The 11343-nt window shown below is 37.6% G+C and overlaps 1 protein-coding gene across 1 annotated transcript; it reads left to right on the top strand.

Annotated features, from left to right (window-relative positions):
- Positions 1-10056: 10056 nt before the first annotated feature.
- On the top strand, positions 10057-11001 carry LOC129039002 (olfactory receptor 2H2-like). Its single transcript, XM_054492566.2, has one exon. The coding sequence runs from the start codon at positions 10057-10059 to the stop codon at positions 10999-11001; it is 945 nt and encodes a 314-aa protein (XP_054348541.2).
- Positions 11002-11343: the final 342 nt, after the last annotated feature.

The following is an 11343-nucleotide window of genomic DNA, read 5'->3' on the forward strand; positions in this document are numbered from 1 at the left end:
AATTAAAACATTCCCACTGACTTTTTTATGTGTGGAGATATAATAAGCAAATTTTCATTCAAAAGTTTCAAAGGATAAGAAGGATTTTTGGAATCACTAAAAATACTTGATATTTATTTCAAGGTTCCCTGGAAACAAATTGGACATTCTGATTATTTAACATGATGCAACCCAGAGGTAATGATGTAGGTTAGATGATCTTGAGAGACCCTTCCCAATCATGGTAACATAATTCTCTGTGGTAGACACCACTCGCCTTTATTCTAAGTGTCCTAGAGATATCCATGCCTTTCTTTGTGTTGTGTTTCAAGGAAGTCTGGTGCAAATACTGATACATGCAATGATGTTTTGAGCTTTCAACTCTTTTGCCATTCTGACTCAACTACCTTTTGCCCACAGATTGAGAATAAAATTATCATGTATCTTGCACTTCATTAAGAACATATAAGTAAAAATCTTGAGATGAGGTAAAAGTGTGTTACAGATAATGTCTTCAGTCACCGGGATATTTTTGACTGACATGGGCTGTCCTTGCCAGATTCCTAATGGATTTCCACAATAAGAAGCTGATCTTATAGACATTAGTAACATTTGCACTGTCACAGAGAGAAGGTTGTGGCTTTTAATAAAACCAGCCAGTATTTATTAAAGTCCTGCTGTTCTCACAATGTTGTGTCCTTTATTTTAACCTTAGGGATTCTGAGTCCCTCAAGTTTAATTGGTCATTGTGTCCCCAGAGGCAATAAGTGAACCCTATTCCCAATTGCACTGGTGGCATAATACTGACACATAGGTAGTTCACAAATTCTAAAACTAGGGTGAAGATTAGAGTTATAAAACATGAACTATGAAAAATAGGTTTGGAATGTATTAATTTGAAGAGCACAAGGCTAAATAAACATACAGCTGCAAATTTCTTTTTCATTTTTAAATTTTATAGCTGTATTGAGATATAATTTATTTACAATACAGTTCACCCATTTAAAGTGTACAAGTCAATGATTTTTGGTATATTTCATTACTAATTTATAACATTGTGGTAATATATAACATAAAATTTGCCATTTTAACTATTTTTAAGTGTACAATTAATTTAATGGTGTTAATTATATTCATACTATTGTGTAAATCTTGTCACTATTTTGTAAACTTTTTCATCATCCCAAACAGAAACTCTAACCCTTAGTGATAACTCTCCATTCCCCTCCCCCATCCCCTAGTAACTTTCAACCTACCTTATGTCTGTATGAATTTGCATGTTCCAGATATTTCATATTATTGGAAACATGCAATTTTTGCCCTTTTAGGTCTGGCTTATTCATTTAGCATAAGATGTACATATTGCTTTATAGCCTGCTTTTTCACTTAGCAGCATATTGTGAGAATATTCATAGTTAGGCAAGGACTAGGCAGTGGAGTTGGGTGGAATTTTGCAAACCATGCTTAGGAGTTTGGATTTTGTTTTGTAGGACTTGGTCTCAGGGTCAAATAGGGAGTCCTTTGATGGTGTATATAGGAAAATGGTATTTCTATTGTTTACTGATTTTTTTGTGATGAATATGCTTGGACTAAATCTCCCAGAGATCTGCAGTTAAAATATTATTTATAGCATATGATGTCATTTAACATAAATTAACACACTGAAGTTTAAGGTTAGCATTAATTCACTGGAGCAGAACAAGTAGAAATAATATAAGATTGCAACTGGAATAGTTTTTGAAAATAAGAAGATTTATGCAATTTATAACTTAATAAGTGCTCACCAAAGATTTTCAGTGAAATAAAGAAAATTATAATTAAATTAAATATCTAGTATCAGCCTGGATATAGCCTGGATATATATTGTTTGTTTGTTTTGTTTTGTTTTATTTTAAGACAGGATCTCACTCCCATGGCCCAGGCTGGAGTGCAGTGGTGCGATCACAGGTCACTGCAGCCTCGACTTCCCAGGCTGAGGTGATCCTCCCGCCTCAGCTGCCTGAGTAGCTGGTACCACAGGTGCACGCCACCAAGCCCAGCTAATTTTTGTATCTTTTGTAGAGATGGGGTTTTACCACATTGCCCAGGCTGGTCTCCAACTCCTGGGTTCAGGCCATCCACCTGCCTTGGCCTCTGAAAGTGCTGGGATTACAGGTGTGAGCCATGGCACCTGGCCACATGCTCGTATTTTAATGTATTTGTTTCCCTTACTTTTCTTTTGTGTATCATTTTTTTGTTTTGAGACGGAGTCTTGCTCTTTTCGCACAGGCTGGAGTGTAATGGCATGATCTCGGCTCACTGCAACCTCCGCCTCCTGGGTTCAAGCAATTCTCCTGCCTCAGCCTCCTGAGTAGCTGGGATTACAGGCACCCACCACCATGCCTGGCTAATTTTGTATTTTTAGTAGAGACGGGGTTTCTCTATCTTGGTCAGGCTGGTCTCGAACTCCCGACCTCAGATGATCTGCCTGCCTCGGCCTCCCAAAGTGCTGGGATTACAGGTGTGAGCCACCACCCGGCCATATCATGTATTTTTACAAATTGTAAACTGACATATGTAAAACAATCATTTTCTAATTTATAAAATTTTCTTGATATGCAGTTTTTGAAGCTATGTAACATTCTTTTTTAAATTAATAATTCATATATACATTATATATGTACATATATATACTTTCTCATTCTTCTACAATTAAATATCTATATTTTCTGAATTTGTCACCTTATACTATAGATCATTCAGAATAAAGTGCTTTCCATATGTGATCTCTTTTAGACTGTTTATCAGAAATGATGTCAGTGAATTAAAAGTATTAGTATAGGCTGGGTGAGGTGGCTTACGCTGTAATCCTAGCACTTTGGGAGGCTGAAGTGGGAGGATTACTTGAATTCAGGAGTTTGAGACCAGCCTGGGTGACATGGTGAGCTCCTGTTTCTACTAAAAATGCAAAAAAAAAAAATTAGCCAGGCATGGTGGTGCGTGCCTATAGTGTCAGCTACTCTGAAGACTGAGGTGGGAGGATTGCTAGAGCCTGGGAGGTGGAGGTCACAGTGACCCAAGACTGTGCCAGTGCACTGCAGCTGGGGCAACAAAGCAAGACCCTGCCTCAAGAAAAAAATTTTTTAGAAGTGTTAGTATATAACAAATACATATTTCGAATTGCTTTTAAAAGGAATTGAATTGTTTGGACTTGAATTATAACAGAAAAGCAATTTTAGACAACTTATAAAAGCATAAATCTCACAAACATCATTGAAGAGCTATACGTGTGTGTGTGTGTGTGTATATATATATATATATATATGTATGCCTCCTCTTTTGATTTTCCTTATATCTTTTCAATTTTAATGTTGAATCCTAAATTATCCTCAGGGTTGTAAAGTTGCCTTTATTTTCCCTATTCCCCTTTAAATCCTAAGGTATACAGTAGTGGTACTTCCTGTCATATCTTCATTTGCATTACCAGTCAGACCCCTGAAATAAATCAGACAGATATTGGGATGACAGTAGCAAATTACCACAAATTGAAATAAGTAGTAGCCCCAGTTGAATCTGCTGGAAGAGATATGTTATCCTTGATAGAGTATATTAGCATGTTACTGAGTACACAGTATGCATAGATTGATCTGGTAAATGTTTTCTTTTTCATCCTTATTAGGAAACATGATCAGGGAGTTTGCACTCACTTGGAGCTGACAATACTATACCATGTCCCAGAGCAATGCTAAGTTTTTCATCTTCCATCATAAAATACTGAAGAGAACTGGACTAGCTGTATATTCTGTAGGCTGTCACACTGGCCAACTATACCTAACACATCATGCGAATCAGACAATATGAGCAAGAAGTGGTCAATACATTAAAAGCCTTGATAAGACACATGTGATCCAGAGAGTGAGTGTTGCACTCCATAAAGATTCAGGGACCTAAAGCGTAAAAGTTTTAAGCGTTTATTGGTCTGGGGCACTATCCTTTACACTAAAGTAAAGGATACATTTTTGCAGTATGCATTTCCTATCATAAAAAAAGAAGCAAAGTGCCTGGCAGACCTCTCTGTACTTTGTAGTAAGCATATTTGACACTATCGAGTACTGTTCTAATTCATCTACTAGTTGCTATATTTGAATGGACTTCAGGGTAAGAATGGGCTCTATAGCAAGTCTAAATTTCACCATAAATGAGGTGGAATTTATGGCAAGTTTATGGGAAGATCATAACAAAATTCTTAGGGTTTTGATAAAACTCTACTATCTACAGCACAGGATTGTATACATTTCAAAAATAAAGCCCTGGTGTTTTACTGAATTCTGGGTAGAGAAATAACATCTGACCATGGAACAACAAATAACCATGCAGGCAAAACTACCCCTATGAGCTGGGGACTGTCTGAACCATCAAGTTATTAGGTTGAGTGGATACAGAGCAATCATTGTAACACGGCATTAGTACATCCAGGATTGACCACAGCATGACTAGAGGGCAGAGGCAAACAGTATGAGCAAGTAGCCCAGGACTTCACGCTATTCACCACTTTTGCATCAATATCTCTTCTTCAGATCACACTTACGCCTGCATGAGAGAACACTTCCAACTCTAATGGAGGAGAAAAATGTCAAGCTTGGTTCATTAATGGGTCAGCTTGGTGTGTGATTCCAAGTCAAAAAGGATGAAGATAAATTATAGCCTCGCTTATAGTGATCTTGAAAAATAGTAATGAGGAAAATGCCTCCCAATGGACAGAGTTTCAGATGGTACCCAGTCATTCACTTTGTGTGGAAAGAGAAGTAGTTTGAAGTTAGAATATGTATAACTCATAGGTAGTGATAAATGGCTTAGGAGGCTTTTCAGGTGGCTGGAAAGAAAAAGATAGAAACACTTGGAAAAAAGAAGTCTGGAACAGAGGCACATGCATAAACATATAAGAGTGAAGGTATGAAGTGTTACATTATTTGTATTACATGCTAAAACCACTAGATGGAATCCACCATAGAAAATGAATTAAGCAACTAGGTAGAAAATGTGACTTGGCGAGCAGTTATTGTCAGGAGCTTCTGACATTTGCCCTCATTATCTTACCTGCAATGCTAGTGCAATGAGCTTATGAATGAAGTCGCCATGATAGTAGAGATAGAAGCAATGCATGGGTTTAACAGCATGCATTATAGCCACTGTCAAACATCCAGTCTTCCATCAACAAGTGTCCCATGCAATGACTGGATAAAATAGTTTCCCGTCAAAAGATCAACCAGTTACTTAATGTCAAGTTGATGACACTGGACTTTTTCTACTTTGAATGTAGCAATGTTTTTTTGGTAGGAATAGATACACATACTCCAGGCATGGGTTTCTATTCCTGAACATAAGTCTTCAGCCAGCATGACTGTCTAAAGGTTTATAGGATGTTTGACGCAGCAGCAGGAGATCCCACATACCATTGTATCAGAAAAAAGGGCCGACTTAATGGCAAAGAAAGTGTAGGAGTGGACTCATGACCATGGAATCCATTGGCCATATCACATATTGCACTATCATAAGTGATCTATTAGAGTCATGGAGGGATCTGTTGAAGCTGCACCTGAAATTCCAGCTCAGATGAAATGTCATCCTTCAAGACCCAGTACTTTAAATCAATTATCTTTCTATGGTGCTGTGTCCTCACTAGGAAGAATGCATGGTTTAGAAACCAAAAGGTGAAAGCAGGCGCAGCCCTTCTTAGAATCCCTACCAGTAACTCATTTGAGAAATTTGTGACTTTTTTCTCCACAAATATAAGCTCTGTGAGTTTAGAGGTTCTAGCTCTCTAAAGGGAAATGTTCCCACTAGGGGGTAGAAAAGGTACACTAGGAAGTGTATACTTTGTTTAATTATGATGGTAAATGACCAAAGGCAATGAGATTAACTAAAAAAGCCATAGTGATCAGCGGCTCAGACACTTCTGGATCATGACACCAGGTCAACCACTGAGAGCAGGAGAGGTGCCAGATAAGGGTGAGAGCAACATAGAATGAATAGTAAGAAGGAGATGGTGACTATAATTTGTAGGACTTAAGACCAGCTGCAGTGATGGTCCTCTTCTAAGTTTCCTCCAGATACAGAGGCCCACTATAGCCCTGTAAGAGCTTTTCCCAGATCTTTATTAATTAATTAATTAATTAATTATTTTTATACTTTAAGTTCTAGGGTACATGGGCACAACGTGCGGGTTTGTTACGTATGTATACATGTGCCACGTTGGTGTGCTGCACCCATTAACTCGTCATTTGCATTAGATATATCTCCTAATGCTATCCCTTCCCCCTCCCCCGACCCCACACCAGATCTTATACAAAGGAGTAGATCTGAAATTAAAGGAATAGACAGTGTTGGAAGTTATAGTGCATTACTCAGATACCACTTTCAGAATGAAGGCATTATTACTTCAGCTGCTAGATGTGCTACAGTTAGATAGACCTCAGCTGAGATCCTTCTTTCTGGGTTGCCTCAGCTAAACAGAGTTGCTTCATCTAAATATATGGCCCTTTTCCATGTAGTCTGCATTCAACACTGATCAACAAGGAGATTTAAGGCTTGCCTTTGGCCTCAGCTCAGAACATCAATGAATTGTCATCTCATATTGAGAACTTCCTACATGGTTCAGTGAAATTTTGGTAGTTTGCATTACGAACTTCCAAAGTAGGTAGTTTGCATTACTTCCTTTCCTCAATCATGCTACCCACCCTTTCCTTTGAAAGATGTTGATCCAGTACCATGCTATTTTGGTTACTGTAGCCTTGTAGTATAGTTTGAAGTCAGGTAGCGTGATGTCCCCAGCTTTGTTCTTTTGGCTTAGGATTGACTTGGCGATGTGGGCTCTTTTTTGGTTCCATATGAACTTTAAAGTAGTTTTTTCCAATTCTGTGAAGAAAGTCATTGGTAGCTTGATGGGGATGGCACTGAATCTATAAATTACCTTGGGCAGTATGGCCATTTTCATGATATTGATTCTTCCTACCCATGAGCATGGAATGTTCTTCCATTTGTTTGTATCCTCTTTTATTTCATTGAGCAGTGGTTTGTAGTTCTCCTTGAAGAGGTCCTTCACATCCCTTGTAAGTTGGATTCCTAGGTATTTTATTCTCTTTGAAGCAATTGTGAATGGGAGTTCACTCATAATTTGGCTCTCTGTTTGTCTGTTATTGGTGTATAAGAATGCTTGTGATTTTTGTACATTGATTTTGCATCCTGAGACTTTGCTGAAGTTGCTTATCAGCTTGAGGAGATTTTGGGCTGAGAAGATGGGCCAAAAAGCGTTCCCTAGTAAACTTTCTAAATGCTAATCTCCACCCCTGAGTCGGCTTCCTGGGAAACTCCATTCTCTCTCTCTCTCTCTTTCTCTATATATATATATATAATATATACATTATATATATAATATATAATACATATATAATATATAATACATATGTATTATATGTATACAGGGAACAGGAAGAGTGAAACATTTAAGAAAGAAAGGTAATTTAGGGATGCATTAGCCAGGTTATGTGTAATGAGAGCTCAGTTCTCTAAAGGCCTTCTGAAAAGCACACAGGATGTTTTTGCCTGAAGGAAGAGCTGCTGGACCATTTATTCCTAGTTAAAATTCTTCATTGTTGGAGGATTTCCCCTAGGGTCATTAAGCATTTTGTACTTCTAGGCAGCACTTTTCTATATGCCAAATGGCTCCCATGGTGTCAGACAAGCCCTGGGGCCGAGGGAAGCCCTATACAGCATACTTGAGGTAGGTCACTGTCAGTATGTGTGAGATGAATCTGAGTTCACACACAACTGTCCCTTGCAGCTCTGCTGAAATTAGAGCTGGCCTGAGGAGATGTGATACACTGGTACTAGAGGCATCTACTTTAGAAGGTGAGATAGAAATGCTGTATTTTACATTTACAACCATAGGGATGGAGGTGTGCTGGCTTTTACCATGAACTCTCCCAGATAGTGTTCTGAAAAGCAGAGGAGGCCAACTAAAATAAAATCGCTGGGAAAATTATATTTGCAGGAAGAAGATAATCTCAAGAGAAGAAGAGATTAAGAGTATTCTTGAATTTTGCATAGTAAAAACCATCTAGTCTAAGACTCTTTCCCCTAACCAAGGACCTTTACAAACAGTTGATCCAGGAAAAAAAAAAAAAGCATCTCCTTCAATGATTAGTAATTTAAAAGGAACTGGAAGAGATAAGACATATGGATAGATACATATATAAAACTAGCTAGGTAGAGACCTATAGGTGATAATATACAAGAAAGAAAATGGGGAAAGGAAAAGCAATCTGAATAGACAAAAAATAAAACCAGTAGTTAGTGGTTATGAAGTGGATGAAAATCGAAGGATGGGATAAGAGGCAGGTTGATTCTGGACGTGGAAAAATCTACAAGACTGAGATTCTTTAAAACATCAAACTACTCTTCTACTTTAATATAATATCAAACTCAAATTCACAACCAAAGTGGTAACATTTCATCACTAATTTGAAAAATTCTAAATAAAATAAAGGAAAAATAACACACACACAAAACAGACTAAAAAGAGAATATATAGATTTTCTAGAATGCACAGCATAGTAAAGACAAACGTGAGTAAAATTATGGTGAAATTTAAGCCATGAGGGTCAGTGCATCTTAATGCCCTGTGACATTGTACTTGAGGGTTTACCTGTAGATTAATACCCTTTAAGCATGAGAACTACTGACTGAGAGAACTTCAAATGAATTTGCTTCTAGTGTGTTGATAAAGTTAAATGTGATTTATCATAGGTGGGTAAGAATATGGTTGGTAGATAGGAGACAACAGGGCTGGGATATTCAGAAAATAACCTCCAGCAAGCTTTGTAAAAGCAAAAGCATATATTGATGTAAAAGCTTTACATACGTAATTGCATGATATACCATCGTGTTGCTCAAACTGCATTAAAGTGTGATTAAGAATTCACCACAATGTATGTTGATGTAATAGTAAATATCAGAATATGTCATAATTTTTCTTAGAATTATGGCTTGAGTGATCTATTTGACACAATTATTATTGTTAATTATTTTAAATATTTTCATCTAATTTCAAGCTTTTGGTTTTCTTTAATATACTTTATCATTCTTCATCAAAGAAGGTCATGTAGAAATATAATGTTTCTTTTTTCTAAATGTTATTTTTACTCATGCTCTGCAAAACTTTGGTAATAAATTTTGGTTTCTGGAACAATCCATTGAACAGTATCATCATCATGATAATTATTGCTAACTTACATTGAACAGTTACTTTGTGCCAAGAACACTTTTTAGTATTTCCCACGTTTGCACATTTAATCTCTCCAACAAGCATATGTAGGTTTTTAATTTTGCCCGTTTTCCAAATACAAAATCTAAGGAAAGAACTAAGGTAAGAACAAAAATTTTAACTACTTTTCCTAACATCACACAGCATAAAGGTGGCTGAGGGAGAATTCAAGCTCATCAATAAGAGACAGAGTGAAAAGGAGGAATGGAGAAAAGGAGAATGAGAGAGAAAAAAGAGAAGATAAATGGAGAAGATCCAGGGAGAGAAGAGGGGAAGGAAAGGGAGAGAAACATGGGAGACAGATAGTGAAATAAATCAAGATACAAGCTCACAGAGAAATAAGAGAACAAAAGAAATAGAGAAAGAGTTATAAAGCTAATAGGCAGTGATTAGAACTATGTAATAAATGTGGTAAATGTATACTCTTTGAGAGCACAGATGAAACACATCTAATATTTAGCAAAGTGATTTTCACTAGCAGGTGCTTACATGTGTTTTATATAATATTTATAATGAACAATTTTAATCAAAGACAAAATATAAGGAAGATGTAAAAGAGGAAGAGAGAGAGTGAATGATGAATATCAAAGATTAAAAGCACTTCACTAAATCTTATATTTTTTCCCAAAATACAGCTGGTGAAAATCTTATCCTTGAGTAGAAAGGAATCAAACAAGTCATATACCACCCATTTTCTTGTCTGTACTGGAACCATCACAAGCTTTTGAGAAACTACTTTTGAACCATTCCCCAGAGAGGCATTTGCCCCAGTAGCTATGATTATAATTTGCAATGACAGCCACAATGATTTCATCCTTCTGGGCTTCTCTAACAAGCCACATTTGGAGAAGATACTTTTTTGGATGATTTTTATTTTTTATTTTTTGACTCTTGCAGGAAATATGGTCATAGTTCTTGTGTCCTTGAAGGATCCAAAACTCCACATCCCTATGTATCTCTTTCTTTCCAATCTTTCCTTGGTAGACCTCTGTTTCACCAGCAGCTGTGTTCCACAGATGTTGATTAACCTCTGGGGCCCAGAAAAGACCATCAGCTACATTGGCTGTGCCATTCAACTCTATGTGTTTTTGTGGCTTGGGGCCACGGAATGTGTCCTTCTTGTTGTCATGGCTGTGGATCGTTATGTGGCAGTGTGTCATCCACTGCAATATACCATGATCATGCACCCAAAACTTTGTCTGCAGCTAGTTATCCTGGCATGGGGGACTGGCTTGGCCCAGTCTCTGATCCAGTCCCCTGCCACCCTCCAGTTACCCTTCTGCACCCAGCGGATGGTGGATGATGTTGTTTGTGAAGTCCCAGCCCTGATTCAGCTCTCCAGTACTGATACTACATACAATGAAATTCAGATGTCTACAGCCAGTGTTATCCTCTTGGTGGTGCCCTTGATCATTATCCTTTCCTCTTATGGTGCTATTGCTAAGGCTGTGCTGAGAATTAAGTCAACTGCAGGACAGAAGAAAGCATTTGGCACCTGCACCTCTCACCTTCTTGTGGTTTCTCTCTTTTATGGCACTGTCACAGGTGTCTACCTTCAACCAAAAAATCACTATGCTCATGAATGGGGCAAATTTCTCACTCTTTTCTACACGGTAGTAACCCCAACTCTTAATCCCCTCATCTACACTCTAAGGAACAAGGAGGTAAAGGGAGCACTAATAAGATTGGGGAGGAGGACCCGGGATTCCCAGAATAACTAACAAGGTTAACATATGTTTACCTGTTGCTTAACCTGAGAATAGAGAGCAACCTCATCACAAAAAGCTGAAGATATACCTCTTAAGCCAAAAGTAGGAGAGAAAGAGCTGCATTCTGTTCATGTTGAGATTTCAGTTCCCTTCATCAATCAATTGGGCCCTTAAATTCTTCATATTGTGGATTTAGACCCAGTATGGTATAAAAATTAGTATATTTAATAGCTATTGTCTTGAAAAGGACACAATGCAATTGAATGGGGGAGGACGAGAAGACACAAGAAACACATTACTTGCAAAATAAAATACCAAATAGTACGTTTCATGCCTTTCTATTTCGTTCTGTTT

The sequence above is a fragment of the Pongo pygmaeus genome, chromosome 5 (genome assembly GCF_028885625.2).
Source record: "Pongo pygmaeus isolate AG05252 chromosome 5, NHGRI_mPonPyg2-v2.0_pri, whole genome shotgun sequence".
NCBI lineage: Eukaryota > Metazoa > Chordata > Mammalia > Primates > Hominidae > Pongo > Pongo pygmaeus.